Source organism: Acyrthosiphon pisum, chromosome A1 (assembly GCF_005508785.2).
Source record: "Acyrthosiphon pisum isolate AL4f chromosome A1, pea_aphid_22Mar2018_4r6ur, whole genome shotgun sequence".
NCBI lineage: Eukaryota > Metazoa > Arthropoda > Insecta > Hemiptera > Aphididae > Acyrthosiphon > Acyrthosiphon pisum.
The window spans coordinates 51,230,641-51,253,527 of NC_042494.1; the positions used below are offsets into that span (position 1 = coordinate 51,230,641).

General features: G+C 30.7%; 3 protein-coding genes across 6 annotated transcripts in view; 2 read left to right on the forward strand and 1 right to left on the reverse strand.

Annotated features, from left to right (window-relative positions):
- The window catches only part of LOC100162966, a 315,864-nt gene extending 310,394 nt beyond the window's left edge, over positions 1 to 5,470 (forward strand). For both annotated transcript variants that reach the window (XM_029487242.1, XM_029487243.1), the window contains 14 exons: positions 1,875 to 2,148; positions 2,214 to 2,402; positions 2,474 to 2,799; positions 2,862 to 3,001; positions 3,067 to 3,234; positions 3,304 to 3,548; positions 3,609 to 3,845; positions 3,920 to 4,081; positions 4,157 to 4,305; positions 4,373 to 4,500; positions 4,577 to 4,759; positions 4,822 to 4,926; positions 5,010 to 5,234; positions 5,302 to 5,470. In XM_029487242.1, the coding sequence (XP_029343102.1) occupies positions 1,875 to 2,148; positions 2,214 to 2,402; positions 2,474 to 2,799; positions 2,862 to 3,001; positions 3,067 to 3,234; positions 3,304 to 3,548; positions 3,609 to 3,845; positions 3,920 to 4,081; positions 4,157 to 4,305; positions 4,373 to 4,500; positions 4,577 to 4,759; positions 4,822 to 4,926; positions 5,010 to 5,234; positions 5,302 to 5,454 (2,684 nt within the window). In that variant the 3' untranslated portion in view covers positions 5,455 to 5,470. The remainder of the gene's footprint in view (positions 1 to 1,874; positions 2,149 to 2,213; positions 2,403 to 2,473; positions 2,800 to 2,861; positions 3,002 to 3,066; positions 3,235 to 3,303; positions 3,549 to 3,608; positions 3,846 to 3,919; positions 4,082 to 4,156; positions 4,306 to 4,372; positions 4,501 to 4,576; positions 4,760 to 4,821; positions 4,927 to 5,009; positions 5,235 to 5,301) is intronic.
- Positions 5,471 to 9,051: 3,581 nt separating this feature from the next.
- Positions 9,052 to 14,739, reverse strand: LOC100573080 (trypsin). Of its 2 annotated transcripts, XM_029487244.1 has the most exons (7): positions 14,129 to 14,739; positions 13,918 to 14,013; positions 13,155 to 13,732; positions 12,925 to 13,088; positions 12,716 to 12,850; positions 12,233 to 12,472; positions 9,052 to 10,371 (listed from the first exon to the last, which is right to left on the reverse strand). In XM_029487244.1, the coding sequence occupies exons 4-7, from the start codon at positions 12,988 to 12,990 to the stop codon at positions 10,093 to 10,095; spliced, it is 720 nt and encodes a 239-aa protein (XP_029343104.1). In that variant the 5' UTR covers positions 12,991 to 13,088; positions 13,155 to 13,732; positions 13,918 to 14,013; positions 14,129 to 14,739; the 3' UTR covers positions 9,052 to 10,092. The 2 variants fall into 2 exon arrangements, with proteins under 2 accessions (XP_029343104.1, XP_029343105.1); XM_029487245.1 differs by lacking the exons at positions 13,918 to 14,013; positions 14,129 to 14,739 and having other exon boundaries at positions 13,155 to 13,892.
- Positions 14,740 to 21,442: 6,703 nt separating this feature from the next.
- The window catches only part of LOC100158883 (putative glutamate synthase [NADPH]), a 31,364-nt gene continuing 29,919 nt past the window's right edge, over positions 21,443 to 22,887 (forward strand). For both annotated transcript variants that reach the window (XM_001948751.5, XM_008188801.3), the window contains exons 1-2: positions 21,443 to 21,946; positions 22,032 to 22,206. In XM_001948751.5, the coding sequence (XP_001948786.2) occupies positions 22,060 to 22,206 (147 nt within the window). In that variant the 5' untranslated portion in view covers positions 21,443 to 21,946; positions 22,032 to 22,059. The remainder of the gene's footprint in view (positions 21,947 to 22,031; positions 22,207 to 22,887) is intronic.

A 22,887-nucleotide genomic window follows, 5' to 3' on the forward strand; every position in this document is an offset into this window, starting at 1 on the left:
CCCTGGATGGTAAACGTGAACATGAGCACGTACTGTGCATGGCGAATATTTGTATCTGGCAACAACAGCCGAAGACGACTAGGTGTGTTTGGCAAGTTTAAAAACCTGATAGCAAACTGTTTAATTAATTTACCTTATCGCAGATTACCCGTTTTCCGTGCAAACATGCGTCATGCCAATAACGATTGCTAATAAGTTATTGGAGGTTGATGGAAATCAAACAATTATTGGGCACTACTATGAGATAATATTGTTTTGATTAATACTAACATGATTTCCCACACCATTAAATCGGCATTACTTACTGCCCTAGTAATGTTATGAATAAAAAAATGTATAAAGTACATTTGCTAAAAAGTTAATTTCACGTTACAGCAGAATTATACAGTTAATATTTTTCAAAACAAATACTACCATCATTAGTTAAGATTAACTAATTGGGCAATTAAATGTTGTAAAAACTTTTATAATTTTTTAAGTTAGACATAATAATTCTCTCATCCGAAATAGACGGAAATCATTTCAAAAATATATGAAAAAAAATAATATGCGTATACAAACAATAATATGCTTAAGTCTATATCTCAATTTTAATCTTGTACCGGTAAAATATATATATACAAATGTAATATGTATAATATAAATGTAATATTTCGATTTTAGATCACTAAATATTATTATTATTACTGCGTGTCATCAAAACTTTAATACCAATTGTATTTTAGAATAACAAGTGATAACTGTTTTGACTACATATACAAATACAAATCATATCAAATATTATCCTTATTTTAATATTTTACAAAATTTTCAACTTTAGTTTAAAAGTTTTAAAGGCGATTTTAACATTCTGTGAACATTCTGTGTTTTTACAACTTCGGGAAATAGCGATAAAATTGTTCATAAAATATAATGTATCTGAATAATTCTTATTTATAAATTCTAACCTTAAAAATGTTGGAGGTCTGTATAGGTGGCATTTATCAAGAAAAGTTTAAATTTAAGAAGGTACAACTACCACTCGGATGGGTACTAGATATAGCAGCTGAAAAATCCAAAAGAATAAATCATAATATTAAAACACACCAAAATGCGATTATAGAGAGCTATATAACTATATATTAGTACCTAGTACCTACCTACTAACTCGATGTGTAGATATATCGTATGTGAGGACTATATGAATTTTAACATTTAACATATTATAAATACTTTCGAACAATTTTTAAATTGCTCTTAATAAGTTTTATATGCATTCGTATCTTTACAAATCGTTTTACGAAATAACTTATATCATTATTACCTAAAAAATATTCATAGAATTTTGTATTTTTAATATGAATTATAAATATAAAAAACAAGTATGGAAAAATAAACTCATGTTGTTTTGTTTTAAACTCGCAATGTGCAAATTTAAAAAAAAATTATTTAATTATATCAACAATTATTAACAAACATATTAGGTATATCTTGTTAGTTAATAATCTAACCATTACCTATATTATAATACTAATTAACTATAAATCTAGAAATAACAACAACACTAAAAATATTTGAAAATAAAATACTTACTCCTAACCACCGTACAAGATCTTCTTCACAACCAACGAAGTGGAAAATATAAAGCCAAAATAATATAAATCCTTATGTTCTAAGCTTCCGAGCAGAAATATTCTGTCACTACAAGGGATATTTGTAGAGTAGACTCTTTAACCACGAGTAATTGATTAAATCGCTGGAAGATGTTTACTCGGAAGGAAAATTAAGTCAAAAAAATTAAGCCCACGAACAAAAACATAATAAAATTCAATTTAAAATTACAGTGTTCCTACACATAATAATATTTTATTTATATTATGTTTTATTTTTTATAGATGATATTTGTGAGGAGTGGCCTCATAACTTTCAGCCAGCCCCCGGGTATTGGATAGAATGTTCTCGTCAAAAAATCACTAGTGAAACAGGATATGTTGAAGAATCTGGATCGGATGAGCGAGAGTTAAATAATGGCTCAAATTCAGACGGTGCAGATGGCGCCCAAGAATATTTTGGTAATAGATATGGACGGCCCAGGGGTTCGGATAGTTTACTACTGGAGGATGATGAATATTATCCGTATGATGATGATTATGTCATGCCACCATCCAGGTGCTGTTATTAAATTGGAATAATATAATAATATATTTATTAATTATTAATTTACTGTCTTACAGACCTAAAACTTCAATTGAGGAACAGTGGGAGAAAAATCGATGTTTTGAATTGACTTCTGTAGAACAAGAAACGTTTGAGAGGTACTTTTATCAAAAGGAACATTGGAATTACTTCACAAATGATGAAGATTTGGGCCCAATTATTCTAAGTCTAAAACAAGAAACCATCAATGGACGAGACCAATTTAGGTACATTCCATTTAAGCTAATAAATTGGATTAAAAAGAAAATATGTATTTAATTTTTTTTTCCTTACCTAGGATATTGGTCAGAGCAATCAGCTACACAGTTCATGGCTTAATACCAGCGTCTTGTGTGTTTGCCGATCGCTATAACCGTGAGGAAGTGGTCAGGTCTCTAGGTAAAGAGATAAATTTAAATCCACCGTTAGTGCTTGGCCAACTACCTGACACAGCCGATGAACTGCTCAAACTAGACCAAGTGTTCATGAAATCTGAACTCAAAGTTGGAGTAATATACGTCAAAGAAGGCCAAACCACTGAGGAAGAGATATTGGATAACAATGAAAATAGTTTAGCATTTGAAGAATTTCTCGGACTTTTAGGAGAGACCAAAAGACTTTGTGGTATGATAACACATAAAAACATCATTTATTATCATATTCTTTATTCATTATACATTTCATAGGGTTTGATAAGTATCGAGGAGGATTAGATACGGTACACGATTTGACGGGAACACATTCTGTGTATACAAATTGGAGAAACATTGAAATAATGTTCCACGTTTCAACTATGTTACCTTATGAAGCACACGATGCACAAAAAGTAAACTTCAAATCAACTTTGAATCAATTGTAAAATAATAAAATATTGTATCATATGATTTACAGCTCCAAAGAAAAAGACATATTGGTAATGATATTGTGTGCGTTGTATTCCTCGAAGCTGATGATACTCGATTTTCACCAGCATGTATAAAATCGCATTTTCTTCATACTTTTATACTGGTCAGAGTAAGTCCAAGAATTCGAAGAAAAACAGAAAGGACTAAATATGAAGTAAACATATGCTTAAATATTTTAACTGTTAGTGAATTAAATTAAACCATTGAATAATGTTTTTCGAAGGTATCTGTTGTGACTAGAGATGAAGTTGGGGCTTATAAACCATATCTTTGGGAACAATCAGTTTTTGAAGAAAAAGATATGTTTCGAGAATGGATCTTAACTAAGATTGTAAATGGCGAACGAGCTAGTTATTCAGCACCAAAATTTGCTAGAATGCAAGAACGTACTCGTAGCCAAATGCTTGAAGATATCGTTGCCAACTTACAAAACCATTGTGAGACTGGTCAAATACCTAAGCCATATAGGTAAGTAAAAGTGTTTATGTATTATTGTATCGCATATGACACTGCTATACAATTTTACAGGAGAGGTTCATGGAGACCGATAGGGCATATGAGGCCATCCAGTCCACTACTCGATTCGGTTAGAGATAGATTTGAAGACTACGATACTCTTGCTAAGGATTTTACGAAATTCTTTATAAACTCCGAATCAAATGTCTCCATAAACGGTCATTTGTTTGATGTAGTATTTTTAGTAGGCCAAAGTAAGCAAAAAACAAAATTTATCGGTGTACGAGCTATTTTGGGTGTAAGAAGTCGGTATGTATCATGCTAAGAAGATTATTTTTAATAAATATAATAATTGTGTCTTAATATTATTGTATATCTAACAGAGTATTCCAAGAAATGTTATACGGCATTTCCACCGGTTTTGGATCTCCTCAAATGCCGGTTGCTGAATTATTAGCCCGAGGTCTTCCTAGTTTACCCTCTCAACAACACCAAAAAGCAAAAAGTAGTAACTTTCTACAAGTTCCAGATATAGAAACACCAAGGTTAGTATATTCACGAAATGTAATTACATTTTTGAAATAAAATATTAATGATGAAAAAAAAAATAAATTTTAAAGGGCCAAAAGTGTGCCCAGCTCTCCGATGATGCGGAGAGCTTTTACCAGATTAGGAACGATTACTGCTGGATGGAGTAAGTCGATAAGAAAACAGCAAAATCTGTCCGCTGATGATAAAAAGAAGTGGGCTTCTTCTCAAGATTTCAGCCGTAAGTGGATTCGAACGGTTAACAATCCATAGTACTCAAATAATTTTAAAAAATATTATATTTACAGATAAAGAAAAAGAAAAGGACAAAGAAAAGGAGAAAGAAAGGTTAGCTCAGTTGTCCGTGCCTAAAGTAAGTGTATGTCCAAATAACGGAGGGGACAAGATTGATCGAGCGAAACTCAATCAAATCGAGGTAACACAATAATAAAAATGTTCACGAACCAAATAATTATCTACTTATAAAATAAATATCTCTATTTTTCCATAAGTTTTCAATCATCGAATTTGATCCCGACACGTTTCGAATATTACTGGATTACTTACATACTAGCTCTTGTAAAATTACTTGTGCGAATGTCCCCGGACTAATATGTGCTGCTGAACACTATGACTTGCCAGAGCTCTTACAAGCATGTTTCCACCATACAAAACAGCATTTAAGAGTAGATGTGGTAAGTATAGATTTTTCAATTGATCCTTTACTCTACTGGTCATAACTATAAATTGGTTTCAGATATGCCTGATGTTAAACAGTTTGGAAAATTACGTATGGAGATATAATTCAGCAGTGGAATTAGTTAACTTGATATTTACTTATATTGAACAAAACGCATTGAGGGTATATAGGTTTTTTTACATACCCGTAGTATCATTAATTATATGAATATTTTGGATTATATTTATCTCGATGGATATGTCTAGGTTTTGAATCACTGTGATTTTCTCACACTTTCCGAGTCACTGGTACAGCAGATAATGTGTAGGCCACTCGAAGTGTCCGAAATCCGAAAGTTCCAGGCAATGATAAAGTGGGCAACCAATAAGAGCCAATCAAAAACCAATGCTAAAGAAGAATTCCATCATATCATGACAAGGCTGAAAAAAGATATTAATCTGGTTAAAATTGCACCCAACGATCTCATAAACGTAAATAAAATATTATTATGTGTAGAAAATAGTAACCGAAATTATTGTACCTCAAACATTATTTTAGATCGTGTTACCTACGCGAACTGTCGATAATCAAGACATTCTGAGCACCCTGTGTAAGCAAGCTGGTACCGGGGAGTACAAAATCGAAAAGACTGTATTCGAGAGGCTCAGCAGACATAGGTCTGATTGGGACCACGTCGAGCCTTATCTATAAAATAAAAAATCATTTTGAAAAGAAGACCACTAATAATAATATTAAAATTTTTAGTTTTTACTACAAAGATATGTATGTTTTGTGATTAGTTTAAGATTTATTATACAAACATGATGTTTTATTATATCATATCGCTGAAAGATTTTTATCTTTCACATAATAATGGCTATTTATAATAATAAAATAATAATAAATAAATGCATATTTAAATTACTAAGTAATTAATATATAATAAATTAAAATTAATAATAATAATAATAATAATAATTTGAGAAACAATCAAGTTTTCAACTGTTTATTTTCGCGTTTATAATTTATGTGTATATTTTAAATTGCATGGTATCTATGTTGTATGGTTTTTGTAAAACAATATTATGATCATATTATATATTATAACAATTATAACAATAAAAATAATCTAAACCATATAAACTAATAATTAGAGTGTGAAGTGTTAACGTTCATATAATATATGTGTAAATAATTTGTCTATGGTAACTATAATACGTATACCCAATAATTCAGTGTGTGCTTTTCAGGCAGTTTCATTTTAACTTTCAACTTATTATACTCGAAACATAGATCAGATGAGTTAATTATTAATATATTGAAATCATTGATCAGCATTATAACATTAAGATTTAATTCAATCGAAGTATTACCCACCAGACTCTCAGTTATGACAATATAATAATAGGTATGCATATTTTTACAATACTTCTAAAATCTCATCGGTTAAAATACGACGTTTTATTAATCTCATAAGCCTTTAGACTTGTGCGCCGAATTAATTTCCACAATTGCGTGTTCACAACTGATTATTTGAAAAAAATCCATTGGCCGAAAACTCAATTTAAAATAATAGCACTTAATGCTTTTTTGACGTGTTAAAATCCTTCTTTCGAAAAAAATGTTTAAAAAAATGGTTTAATATAGTAATTTTGATTTTTTTTTCGTGAACGATAAACATTCTCAATAGGTACTCCTTATTATGTCATTATGGTAACCTTCTCACTTCAATAACAGATCTTACTGTCAAAAAATCAACTAGTTCCAAAAAAGATTATCAGCAGTTTCTGTACGTTGACGACTCCCACCACATATTTTATCATACCTCACACACCTGGTACGTTTGATACACTATAAGTCGATAAACTTATAACAATAGATGGCATACTTAACCAAGGATTATTATTATTCATTTTATAACAAAATAACATTATTCTATAAGTTGTCTCTACGTAGAACATAAACAATTTAAATAATCTTAATTTGTATTAAAATCAAATAACGTTTGTGAAAATAAAAATTGTGCTACGTACCTGATTAAACTTATAATTTCCATTAAAAGTATTAAGTATATAAATAATAAAAAATAATTATTGCTTCCATAAAACGATCAAAACTATGAGTTTCGTAAAAATGTATCCAAATATTCAGCAATCCAATTTAATAGTTTCCACCGTTTGTTTATTGATCTATTTTATTTTATACAAAATCGCTTATGTTATTATTGTTTTTTTTTTTTTTTTTGAACAAATAATTAGACATTTGACTTAGAAGACATTATATGATTTTTTTTCATGTTTAAATGGAATATGGTGTTAAGTTTTTAAAATTTTAATCAAGCGCATTGTTGTCGCACACTTGTTTTTTACTGTGATTGTATCAGAATTCAGGGACATAAAATATTATACTGTATAAAAATAATTAATAAATAACAACGCCAAGACAGAATGAAAAAAATTACTTGAAATAGATAATGTAATAATGTTGGTGTTGTTTTCGGTGTTTGTAAACTTTTACATTGTATAACAAATTATAATATATTATATAATATATGTATATTATAAAATGTATAATATATATATAATATATTATGCGTATAATATATATTTTTAGAATAGTTACATTGTTATGATAATGTTTTTAATGTCAACCCTTCGCGTGATGAATTTCATATAAACAAAATGTTCACCAAAAATGTGTGATGCCTGCCTATTGTTGGAGCACATTACGGTTATTATTATTGTAAAATGTATGTATGTTTTTTTTTTTTTTTGAAGGACGTGAAAATAAATAAAACGTTCTATACAATATTTTAATGGAAGTAGTTCGTAATTTTTGTATTTATACCTATTAAAAACGAAAACAAACAATTACATGCAAATAAACTTCACGCCTATAGAATTATTATTACGTAAGACAATATTAATAATGATGAAGAGTTCTGAATTCAATTGTTTGATGACATTATACAAACAGAGATCGGAACTTATAATATAAAATGTCCAATTTTGAATGTTTTTTCCTATACTTTTTATTTACTGCAGAATAAGCTACAAATTCATATCATACTAAAACTAGATAGAAACTAAAGTTTCTATAACTTTTTTTCTTGTTTTTATGTTTTTGTGATAATTTTACATGCTGTTTTTCCTTAATCGGGCAGTTTCAATTTGCGATTTTCGCTATTTTTTATGATTATGCCTCTAAAATATGAGAAATTAAAACGTTACTATCCGTTTGAATCTCCAATTTCTTCAAAATTTGAATTTCAAACAGCTGTGGGTACCTAAATAAAAATGTTAACTATAATAATGTATGTTTGATATTTTTAAACTGATGTAAAAACAAAATATAAAAATCAATTAAATTTCCAAGTTTTTTTACCTAAAAACAAACAAAATATCCTTACCTGTTTAATAAATTGAAAAAAAAATTAAGGTTAAAATTTAAAATGTTTATACATAGCTTAAAAATGACCAAAATGTTTTTTAAATCGTGCTAGGTATGTCTAGAAAATATTAACAGTAGAAATATTTAGTGAAGGAAGTCTTTAGCATTATTGTTTTTTGAATTACAAAAAAATAATTGATTTTGTAAAAACAGGTCTTCCTGACATTTGTATAGGTTCCCTAAATTGCAAAGACTACTTTATAAAAATAAAACACATTAAAATAGTTTTTAAAACTTAATAAATGTGAAATAAAAACAAAATTGTAGTTTCATAAGTGGCCAAATCATAACATTACTTTTTATCACAAAGCAATTTAAGTTCGATGTTATTTTTAATTGTTAAAATTTTTTTATCAACTATTTTATATTAACTTATGTCTTATTAAAAAATATTATTCGTTGTATTGATAAAGGACACTACATAATTGCTTTAGAATGACAATTGAAATTATGCATCTGAGGTTATAGATTATGGAGAACATTTTTACTAAACTAATACCATACACTGCAATCCACTCATGAGTCATGATGATCGACTGATCATAATTATAATAATATTAGATTATTTAACCATGGTGATTTTATAATGTCCGATTCATATGAAGAGAAATCATTGTTACTTTGGCCTCTGGATAATTGTATATCAAATGTAAAATAAACTACATATTTTCAAGGGGAAAATACCTATTAATTCAAAATTTTATAATTTCTTATCAAAGATTTAGTGAAATAGTTGTCATTATTATATTTTACTGTAAACCGGATGATCCATTTAACGTAACACACTCATTATTTCAAAACCTATAAAGTTTTTTTTTTTACATAATTGGAAGCCATTAAATACAAAAAAATGTTCTTAGAAAATATATATTAATACTAGGTATTTTTTTATGTTACCGTGCATTTTTAAATCCCTATTCTAAAGCAAAATATTTTTTGGAGTAGGTACTTCGATGTGTATAAACGAAATTTGAATGAATACCTTATGACTTATAGATATCTAAAGTTTATATGAGCTGAGTACAGTAGTACCCCTGGTACCCTGCAATATTTTGGTCTACTACTCCGTGCATCTATACTTAAAATACTTATACATTGTGACTGATAAACTACTTGTCCGAAATTGTATTTGTATAGATCAAAATCCTCCAAATAATATTCTGCTTTGGAATATACAATTAAAATTGTATATTTGTTGTGATTCAAAAGAGTAATTAACCTAAAAAAATATAACAATAAACTTTTTTAAATAATTTTTTTTTTAATTATTGTAACAACTTAAAATTATGTAAAAGAATTATTTTCAAAAATAGGTTTTCTGAAATAATGAATGTCTTATGATAAATGGATCACCCCGTATTACTGTAGTATTAGTGTAAGTGTATTTGCCTATACTCTAATCCTTCCAAAAACTAAAACAGAAGTGTAAAATAAATTGTAAATATAAACTGTCTCAAAACCATGTATATTGCATAGGTACACACCGCATGATATTTCCATGTCTTTACAATTCACAAATGGTTAAAGAACGGTATTAAATTAAATTACAAAAATTGATCAAAATAATTTATTGTAGTATGAAACAAATTTAAAATTGGTACCTAGTCATAAAAATGATAACGATTGTTTTATAATCAAAATTATATTTTAGTGGTAAACGTAGTAGTAATTTTAACTACATCTCGTACAATGTTGAATGTATATATATAAATGAAATAATATTTAAATATTGTTTATTATATAATTTCAGAAATACATTATATAAATATTATTTTTTGAGCAAAAATATTATCTATATATTATATAATATTACAGACAAGAAAATATATAAACGAACAAAATCAGGTAACTATTATAAATGAGTGCATTCAAGCACTCCCTTTGGAAGTCAACGTCGGTTCACTGATAGCCAGACGTCTTTATCACGGACTTGATCCACCGCACGTGGTTGGCCACATTGGCGTAGATCCCGTACTTGCCGCGCCGGCCACAGCCATAGCCAAAACTTGTAACACCCACCACCGTCCACCGGCCACGCATTTTGCATAGTAAAGGCCCGCCCGAGTCACCCGAACAAGTGTCCGACCGACCGTCTCTGTACCCCGCGCAGAACATATTGTTAGTGATCTGATAACGCCAGTACGCAGATCGGCACGTCCGCTGACCAACGATCGGTACCTGAAGATGTCAATACAAACGCACATTTCATGTATTATTATGTGTCACGAGAAATGGGCAACATTTGCAATTTTTATTCGTTAATGCGTAAACAATATAAGCTAGAAATATGAAATATATTATCAATCCAAGCAAGTTAGACTTCAACTTGGTACTTTTAATGAGTTTGTGTTGTATTATAAATTAATACTAAATTAATTAATATTTAGTAGTGTTAGGTATAGGTACTGAATGCTGTAATTGATTGTGTAAGTGCCTTAGTTAGGTCTGATTTACAGTAAAAAAAAACTTAATTTGCTGTCTCATAACAATATTACAGTGTTATACTGTTCTCCCTAGTATACTTATCTCTTCAATACCTACGCAAACGATAAGTACATATAGAGTATAGGGCATAGGCTATATTAGTGACTTGTGATTCGGTGAATGTGAAACTGTTTTCAATGCCCGGCACAATGTCCGTGGTCAACACCCATAACTATTAGTTATATAATGTTTTCTATACTAAAAATATGCGATCTATCTAAATGAATAATAAAATTAGTTAACCTTTATCAATATTGAATCGTGAATATTTCTTGTAGGTACATGAGTAGGTATTCCTATGTTTTTTTTATATAATGAAAATATATACTTCACAGCGTATAAATATATTGTAAAAAAACTATGTTTTGCTTACTTACAAAGTTAAAAATAGTCTTGATTGCTATATAAATGTAAACAGTGTAAATATATTATAACGAGTAGATTTATCATCATGGAGATGATATTTTGATATTAGAATTATGCGTATGCGTAACTAATAATAAATTTTATATTATACACTACCTAAGTAGTTATTTAGTATTAATTTTAGTATTATTCGTTTGTTGAAATATATTTAATTACTTGGATCTGATTATAAAGATTAAAAGTACAGCCGGCTGCGTATAGGTAGGTAATTAAAAAAAAAAAAACAAAATATTATAAGACTATTAAGACCCGATATCAATATTAATAAAGATGGTTCATGAACAAAACTAACAAAATATTTTAATCTTTTATTATACTTCAATAATCAGTAAATTGTATGAATTTAGAAATTCAATTTACACCTAAAGTAAAAACTTTGCTGTTTAAGGGGGCTGCAGCAGATGAAATAAAGTGACTTTTAGACCAATAAGCTAGACAAAACTGGAAGAATTTGGTTTGACAGATTTTTAATTTTAAAAACGGATTATGATTGATCACCCACGATTCCCTACTATTTGGTATTTATAAGATACTTAGTTTTACCAAATAATATTTAACTTGATAACATATAGTCTAGTCATGACTTCAGAGTTGTTTATATTATATATTATATACTCTATGTAAATAATAGTACAAAGTATCCGCACTGTGCATTTTAAACTAAGGACTGTACAGAGCGACAGTTTACCACTTCGTACCTATGACGCAATGACGCATAAATACTTTTACCCATTTTAATATACACAAATTATTAAGAATTGTCATACTATGAGGGACGATTTAATTTCAAAAATGTACAGCTAGATTGATAAACAATTATCTGAGTTCTCAATTTATTTTAAAAATTTTATTGGTGAAAGTTGCGAAATATTTAGTCAGTTACTCATTGTAAGAACTGCATTTTTGTTCAACAGATATAACATATTTTTATATTAATATTGTCAGCTATCGATAGATAAAAATATTTTATAACTCGGACAAATCTTTATGTAGCTATGAAACAGAAAATAAATTGTTTGCTTATATTTGATAGGAATTTGATTATTCATTAATGTTGTATTAATATGTATTAAACCTTCCTATACCTAATTTCTTATCTACTTAGTAATAAACACTAAACTATACATACCCTAGCTTCTCGAAGTATTTGGGATCCATAAGAATCTTGAGATTGCACTTTTCCCCATCCAATAACTACGCACATTTTAGGCTTCCGTTTCCGCCGTTGAAAATCGGAGGGCGGAAGACAAGCTGGTTGCAAGTTTAATCCACCATCTAATTCTAAATCCAAGGCACGTAATTTTAACAGAGCCATATCATTATCAATTGTATTTGGATTGTATCTGGGGTGTATTATAATACGTTCAACCTATAATAATTGTTGTGGAAATAATAATAATTATTACTTAAGTTTACAAAGCAAATATTTGAAAATCCTAAACACCATTCACTATAATAAAATGGGTATATCGTATACAATGGTATGTATGTTGTTTATATTGTATAATGTGTACATGTAGATACAACATACATACTCATAATCTGATCCTATCGCCTTTACACACAGATAAATCGTGTCACCCATTGTATACATATTATACAACATACATACCCTCACTCTGATCTCATCGCCTTCATAAACAGATAAATCGTATTCCTTTAATATAACGAATAGTTTTTGTCTAGAACAATGTGCAGCTGTGAGCACCCAACCAGGAGCCACGAGTGTACCACCGCAAATTACCTCCTGAAAAGGTGAAAACGCATAATATAATGGACGATGTATGAACAATATTATTATTTATTTTACCATCATAATACCTGAAATCCATTTAACACCGCGACTTGCCAAGGCCAATGAAATTTCTCAGATTCTTGACCTCCCATTATTTTAATTAAAAACCTAGGAGTCTTGTAACCGGGAATGGTAGCAGAAGCAACAGTAACACCACATGTGGAATTCACGGACACATCATGCGCGTTACCTATAAATACAATACACAATTTTCATTCAAATAATGAACACGTGTTCTATGAAAATAATGTATAACCTTTGTTCGAGAAACTCAAGTTGAGCCGTTTGTAGTAATTCGTCACGAGCCCCGGGCATCTTGAACCGGTCACAAAACAATACGATGTTTCGGTAACGACGTTCGATCCACAAATTTTTGATCGTAAACAATGTCTGAACACGCGTCGTATTCATATAATATTTAAATACAGCTTGTTACAGGTACGGTTCCAGGGAAGGGGTACCACTAGGCACTAGTGGCGTTATCACCCTCCTCCCACCAGGCTTTTGAATTTTATTATTATTATATTTTCTCGGCATTCACAATATTTTACACAATAGATTTTTATTTAAAAGTAGTTTTATGAAATTGGGTAGTATTTGTATTTACGGTGCACAATATGCTACGCGAGTATGTGAAATTGAGAAATAAGAATGGCATATAATAGTAGGCATATACCTATAACCTAACCGTGAACGCTTATACCGTACTAACCTTCGTCTGACCGTGGTACATCTATTCGAACACGAACTCCAATCCGACCAATCCGAGTAAACGCTTTTCCTGTGGTGTCGTCCCAGATTGTTGACCGTATTCGACGTTCTGTCTTGCAGAAGCTAGATAGACGGGAAAACCGCTTATTATAGCCAGTCGAGTTTCATAGTGTAAGTTATATATTTTATAATGTGGTTAAATGATCGAATCGGCAATTGATTCGTTGCTTATAGTATAAGACATAGTAAACATTCACATAAATCGCTGAACGGTACCAGCGAATTGTATACTTGTTCGCAGAACTTACAGACAATAATGGTATTTGAGAGCCGTCGGCCAAATACTGCGTTGGATGAGCAGCGACGCGAGAATAATCGTTTAAGTCTTTGAACAGTCGCATATCCTAAAGTTGATAAACACACAAAACTCATTATACAATAAGGGACTCCTAAATAATTAAATCCATCGCGGGATAAAGATGAGCATATTATATACTATAAACGTGTAATAGCACTTACCCTGAATTGTGCAAATAATAATAATATGAACCAACAAAGACGGATTAATTTAAACATGCTTGTCCCGTCAACCAACTCGGCGAATAGATTGGGACGAATCTTTTTTGATCTACTCGTTTAAATGAAAACCGAACCCCTTCTTTTCACTACACCCAATGGAAACGTGTACGTATACGGAGTGTTCTGGTTTCCCTTTACGCACTGTTATTATTATTGTTATTATTGCTAATTTATACCAGCCGGTTTTGGCGAGCCCATTATTATTACAGCTTTACTCAACACACATGCCCATTTTGGAGATAGGCTAACGTGTAATTATGACCGAATACCGTGAAAACTCATCGATTGTTATTTACATATGATTATCATTATTATTATTATTAACGGATAAGAGCAGTTCTATCGCCTCGTTTAATCGATCTGATCTGATCTGATACTTCTCATAAGCGCAATGTGTATTCTGCAGTATTGCAGTATACTCCCTTTAAAAACGTATACCAAAAATATATGAAACGTAAACATTTTACGATACTTTACACAGATATAAATAGATATTTATAAAATATGTATGTGTTAGGTATATGTGCTGCAAGTGCCTGTAGATCACATCAATCACGTTGATTGTGGATAATAACATTATTTGTGTGCACATTAATGCGAGTGTTCTGTATATTATCGGACGCATGTTCCATATATCGATAATTTATATGGAGCACTTTACACTTTACAAACGAATGGTGTAATATCTATACGAAAAAAAAACCTTTAATTTAATGGACTCGCCTGCAGGTTTTGTTAACTTGGAGTATTTTTTAATCAAGATAAGACGTACACAATTTATGTGGTTTTCTATAAGTGACTGCGAACACCAGATAATCAAATAATTTATGTTAGTCTGTTATATTATTATGTGTTGTATATTATACTTAACACAAAATAATATAACGATATATTTTTGAAATGCTTAAAATTGAACCGTAATAGAAACTAATCAATATACTTATGAGCTATCAATTATTTGCTCATACTGACACATCAAGAAATAAAAGCGATAAAACTAATAAATAATTAATAATATAATTGTCTTTAAATTACAAAAACGAAATTTCAATTGGAACCAATGTTTAATTCCATAAACCAATTCAAAAATGTTCATTAGCATATTATTTTTTTCTTTGAGAATAATATTATAAACTATAATATATAAAACATTATAATTATTGTTTAAAAAAAGCATTCTCTCTCTCGCATCAAATTGCTTTGTTATATAATATTAACCCAATTGGAAAATACTGCATTTCTATTAAAGATTTGTTTAAACTTAAAAGCGATTATTTAATTTATATGTTCGTATTTTATACTCCCAAAACTTTGTTACTTAGTAATAATATATTTATATAAGTAACTTTGTTTATAGAAATTCGTTAACGTGAAAATATTTAATTATTACAAATTCCCAGACAGCATTTTGTAATGATAATATTATAATAGTATTATAACAACGTTATACTAATATTATTCGTTATTATAATGTTATAATAATATTATTAAACAAAAAAATGCTGTCTGGGTTATAACCATGCAATTTACAAAATATCGTATCTATTTAGTAATAATTATTAAATATAATTTTTGTATATTTTACTACAGTATTTTAAAATAATATTTCAATATATTTTACTCGACAGTATGCTAACATGTATGCCTATATGTTTATAATCATAATTTTTATTCATTTGTTGAACTGTACTTCATTTTTAGATTATTATTATTAGTTTTTTTTCATATTTATTATTTTATTTCATAAAATAAATTAAATTATATACTAAGATTTGCTTATGTTGAGAAGTTGATTTGAATTCAGTTAATAACATACCTACTAAATATTTATAATACTATAAATAGAAATTATATATTACATTCGTGATTAATCATAAATTGATTAGTGTAAGATCAACATTATTTAAGTAAGATTTAAAATCATTTACATTATTAAAATTATATATATTAATTCTTAGTAGTCTACATAATTTGATATATTTGTTTTGCCATTGAAATAGAACTTTTCATGCCGAAATTTTTGCGGTAAAGAGGTATTTAGTGACTATAATTTAATAATGAAATAGTTAGGGGTCAATATTAATACTAAAAATAATTTATCAACCTAAATTAAATCTGATAGTTGATATATTATTCAAACTCACAATATTCACATATATGGTCACTATTTTTATAGAGATTATTATAGGAGGTACATAATATTTGTATAAGCAGATTTCGGAATGAGTGGGTAAAAATTAACTTATCCAAAGTTCAAAGTTCAAAGTTCAAAATATAAATAAAAAATGATTTTCGTTAAATTATTATAAAAATATTTTTTCATTTATTTTTTATTTCATAATTAGGTACCTATTAGATAAAATATATTTGTTAAAATCGTTTGTTAAAATAATGAATTAAGGTTTTTTTAATTACCTAGGTACCAAAAAAAAAAACAAATTTTAAACATTTAATGATAAATTGTTGACATCGTTTTTTGTTTATTCATATTATTCAGACCCTAATCCATAGAACATTATTTTCACATTATATTGATTAAAATAATTATCGGTATGAATCCAGATTTTATCATTACGGGTTTTTTTCCTCGTATGAATATGAGTAGGTATAGATATCATTTTTAATTAGAAGTATTTAGGTAGTAGGTATACTGTAGAATTTACATATGTACCTAATGCATATGATATTAATATTATAATCATTGAGGCGGGGAAAAGCTATATAGGTAATTATTTTTTAAATAAATGAACTAGAATAAATAAAGTTAATTTAGTGAAAATGAACGAGTTCATGAACTTAGTGCCTATGAATTAGTTCAAGTTTTGTTAGCTTAAGTTGTAAGCTTAATTATTTAGTGTGGTCCTGTAGCGGTGATATGCTAACGAGGAATGGTTAAGATAACATAACAATATCAATAAAATACATTTTTATCTAAAAAATTAATTTGATCATTATTCATTACTCGTTGGGCTTTATCTGCTCATGTTATAGTTCATGATTATTATTATTTAATGTTATAAGTTATAAGTACTTATAACCAAATAACTGTAATAGGTATGGTATGGTAGAATAAAGATAATGTATTAAATTATTCCCCCCCAAAACAATTATTATTCGCTTGGTAACATTGTGTATACCTACTATATATGTATTATATTATTATTTAATTATTTAAAAATTATAATTAAATACAAATTGATCGATCAAACATTACAAGTCATAGAACTTTAAATCAAATTTTAGTTGTTAAAAACTAATTATAATAACAGATTGGTGGCATTCGTTTATAATATTATCAAGTATAAGTCGATAGTAAAATGTAATAAATTAGAGCTGAAAAGTCATATTCATATTAGTATAACATACTAAGATTTTAATAAACTAGTAAAGTTTATATAAGTAAATGATATAAATGTGAAATGATACAATAGTATGTACCTAACCTATGAGCTATTTATAAATATAATTCTTATATAATATCTCATTTTCAACAATTATTATAGTTACAACTTACAATTATTACAAACTACAATATAATTAATATTATATATTAATCCTGCACTAAAAATGGTTTTACGTCTTAACGTGTATTGCATGACATATAGTGCCACAGTAGTACACATTTTATACATTTTACTATTTAAAATATCTTAAATATTTAAATAAATATTACATTTTGTACCTATAGTGTTTTTGTTGAAAATGAATTTAATGATTTAACTGAATGCACAGTCTATAGGTACGCGAATAAATCCATTGTAGTATTGTATACTTACCTATATTATACACTCATAGGTAGTAGATATAGGTATCATAATATATTATATTACTTGTATAGTTGTATCTATATTATAATATCGTCGTAGCATGAAAACCATTTACGATGTTTACTTTATTACCTACAGGTCCTATAAGAATCAGTAGCTGTCTGCATATTATCCTATTGGTAAAATTAATCAAATTGTATTATTCTTCGTACTTTTACGGACGACGTACATGCATGTATTGAATATACGCTACTTAATAGGTAACTTATATTCGGTTAACATAATTTAACATAATATAGGTTATAGAGGAAGAGGTACCAATCGATATTATAAAAATATAATAATAATATGATGGAGAATAATATTATGTATGTGAGACATATACATTATTCATACGACAAGGAATTCGTACACTAGTAGGTACCTATACCTGGCTATCTACTATCCTTTGATTTTATTTCGTCGTCAGTGGACACAATACAATATTAAATTCTATTGGAGTAGTTGTACAGGGAATACTCGTATCATTTTGAGACATTTACATGTTCGTATTGCGAGGTTGAGTCCCCTTCCAACGGTGTCGTGACGGACTATATAGGTATATATTTTGAAAAGACTTATGGACGTATATATTCGGTAACTATGGCTATATGTACGTTAAAAGCCGACCTAAACGAACAATATTCAGCCGATAATATTTTTAAGTATTAAAATGGTATTATGCCGTAGGCATATGCTCACGGGTATATTATCACAACAAGTTGAGCTGTCGCACGCATAATAATATATGAGTGAGGTTAGGAACGTTGGTATATAGAATACATTATAATATAATACACGCATTATCCCCTAAAAACCAGACTCGGCTCTTTGTGCGTGGGTCGTATAGGATTTCAATAAGCCCGTCTTCGATGTATGTATATAATAATATATACCTACTTACACACGCCCACGAACTTATAATGCCCAACAACAATTTACAGGCATACGGCACGTTGTGATAAATATTCCATACGAATATTCGGAACAGATGATATTATAATAAGACGTAGGTATTCTAAAACTTATACCTAGGTGTAACGACGACGACGACGTTTTGGGTTATATTATTATAATACATTTATTACGTTATAAAATTTTAACCATGCGTCCATACAGCTACTGGGTATCCATATCGCAGTATTGAGATAAATATTAACTAAGCAAATCATTGAGTAACAAGTAAAAATTTTACTAATACATTTTGGAAACGTGAAAAGTCATATAAAATGTTTATATCATTTTCAGAGAAAGATGGGATAAATATCCGGTATCCCTAAAAACCGTAAAAATATTTCTGGTAAATTTAACAATAATTTGTCATATTAGATTAACAAATTATAGTACACGATTCAGATTGTTTTCATTCTATTAATTATATTTTATCTCGAATAGAAACTGTTATCGTCTATTGATTATTCATTATTTTAGTTGTCGACTTTAATAGTTAATATAATAGTATAATATAATATGACTAAATTATTATATGTAGACCTCGACCGATGTCCCATTCGATCTGCAAACTTAGGAATATAATCTAAAATACGTTTAATAGGTACCTACTTGGCTACTTACCATGATGTTATTTACAGCCAGCAGTTTAAATATTCATTATCTTATTTGTTTTAGTAGTACCTATGATAAAATGTACACTCTAATATAACGTATAATGTTATCGATATTCTATTTCAAAAATCAGCTTGGCGCTGACAAAATAATGTTAAATACTCTGAATTCATTAATTTTTAACAATAAAAACGTTTTTGGTACCTTATCTTTTCATTTTGCATAAAAATAAATAATAATATATCCAGTTACCAAATATATACAAATTTAAATGTGTAAAGGAGAAATCCAACATAATTTTCGTTATCAGTTACGAAAATATAAAGGTGAATTGAACAATAAATTTAACTATACTTACGGAATATGAAAAAAATACGAAACTGAATTTAAAACCAGAATAATGTTATATTATATTACAGTATTAAATATTTATATTCTCGAGTGGGTTGATCGTCCATATGAGCTTGACTATTTTGTTTTTGAGAGACTCTCATAAATTACCAAGTAGGTACCTATAACTCGTTTGTAGTTTTTAATTGGGACAGCCATTTTAGCGTTTTTTGCTGTTATAAATGCGGTCAGAGTGTCAGACGTCGGATGTTTAACCGCAACCAAAGAAATACAATATCAAGGCTTTAAACGTGTTTAAAACTGAAATATATAAAAATATAATAGTCAATCGATATATATATATAGGTAAATAAAGCTAGTGGAAACGATTTGATAAAAAAAAAAAAAACAGTTTGACAAATATTAATATTTTCACGTTATAAACCCGTTTTGAGGATGATCGTGTAGAAAGTTACGTGTATTTATAAACCTTATAAGCCACGCGGCTGGATTTATAATGTACAGAAAAATAATAATAATATAATATTCGTTGGCAATGTATCAAAAAACGTAATGCCGGTGGTAGCAGACGATATTTTAATAGAGAACTATAATATAGACGCAGCAAATCGTACGAAACTACGAACGATAACGCTGACTGCCGAGTAACTTTGCTGGCCAAGGATCCAGAACGAGAACATATATAATCACACGCACTTTAAGAGATATATTTATCTCTAATCGTGGTCGTATAACTACTATTGTGGTAGGTGGAGGCGTAACAAAGTTTAAAATCAAACTTCAGACTATAATTATTACTATTGCCTCGTAGAATATATTATATTATATTACTAGTTTTAACTAATTTGTGCAAATATTGATATTAATAAATAATTATTTTAAGCTACAGTGAAAATGTCTAGCTAGAAAAGTGATGCGTGTGCAAAATAATTGCACACGAAAACCGTTTCGTGAAAATTTCCATTAGCCCAAAAACCGTATTTTCTTTAATGTTTTTCCCCCGCTTCGCAATATTCCCAAAAAAATGGTAGGTATTAAAGTATGTAGGTACCTACTAAACCCGTGTTCGGCTGCCAATAATAACAGACATCGGGGATTGAGTAAAAATGAATTGGCTACGCTCGAGATTTAAAATTGAGCGTTATGCAGTAACTACAGCATTACAACAGCATAAACACATTCGGGTAGTTTTTAAATATTAAAGCCCCACGTTAGCCGTTTGGCAGAGCCGCATAGGGGTGAAAAATATTCGCAGGTGGTCCCCAGAGTCATAGAGGAGAAAATATGATAACGGATGGTTCGTCGGTCGTCGGCGGTGGTGTTGGTGCCGACGGTGGTGCGGGTGATGTAGGCGAATGGGGACCGAAGTACGACAGACGGAGCAGATAATTACGTTCCGGAAGCCGGGGCAACACTGCCGACTCGCTGCGCGCGCCGCCGGCACCGGCACCGGTCGATTTCGCCGATGCGCACGGCGCTGGTTCTTTCCGATAACACACAAAATCGGCAGCACCATCGTCTGTGGCGTCAGACGGCAGTACCATAATACCCCCAAACGCACCGTCGGCGGTAACAGCACGATAGTACGACGATACGGCATAATTCGCTTTCAGTCTTGTGCACACGCTCGCCGCGACGAGTTCTCAGTCTATCGCCGCCGTCCGTTCCTCGTCGCACCCCGCGTCCAGACTATAATAATATTATAGCAGTATAATATACAACTACCTGTCACCGTAGCGTTACAATTATAATATTAAACCGTCATCGTTGTGTCGCGTTCGCCCGCCGTACTCGATAACATCACAAGACGGTATATCATAATAATAATATTCTATCGCGTCTGGAAAAATTGTTTTGAAAAAAAAAGTCAAACATTGCTGCAATAGCGTAGGTACCGCGGCGGAAAAAATACACATCGCCCCCCGCCGATTCTATCGACTCGCTCGGTCGGCGTTGTGTACCTCTACAGTCAGTAAGCGCGGCGCACGTGTTCCGTTTGACGGACACCACCCGCACGCCGCGCGTTCGTTAGTGGGTACGTAGTTGTCAGTGCGCTACCGCTTTATTAGGTCGCGACACGCGTATCGTCGTCTAACCGGCCGTCACACTCGTTGTTCCAGGTATCCATCACCACCCTCTCACCTAGACATGGCCGCGCACCAAGAACAACCGGTGCCGGAGCAGCAGGACCCATGGAACGGTCCGCAGAAAGACGGTCTGTACGACCCGCAGCTGGAGAAAGAAGCGTGCGGCGTGGGATTTATCGTGGCTATCGATGGCAAGCGCACCAACAAGGTAAGCATGCGGGTGGCTGGGCGGTTTAGTTATTGCACCATCACCCCCCCCCCCCTCCGGCGAGGGCTGCCTAGTGGGATCTACAGTGCCTTGATAGAGACGATATGCCTCTATCAAGGCACTCCTAGTGGTATCTAATGTGTTCACTGGCGAATGGTTGCTGTCTGCCGATAATGCCGAGTGCCGACGTCGTCCACCGATAGACGGCGACGGCCGTGTTTCGTCTGTAATGAACGAATCGTCGGATCCCACAAGACACTCTGGCCACGCCTACCTATCCCATGCACAGGGATAAAGTCACACGCCACCCTCCTCCACCAAACTTTTCGGTCGCCCTGTGCGGGGAAGACCGGCAAATTCATTGACGGTCCACGTTCAATCCCGCCGACGGTGCAGTTTTATTATTAACCATATAGGTATATATAATATATTATTTTCGTTGTCTGGGGACAGTCCCCTATCGATTTCCCCGTTCAGCCAATAGACTATTGTCAATTTTTCACGATTCCGCGTCGTCATGGCGACTAGGTTAATGCCTAAGTGGCTAAGTCTGACCTTGACTTTTTGTACCAATTGCCGTTTACAGCGTCATCTCAAGCTCCTCCTACGGGACAAAAACCAAATTTCAATATCTGGTATACACAAGGGTTAATACCATAGATAGGGTTAGGGTCACATCTA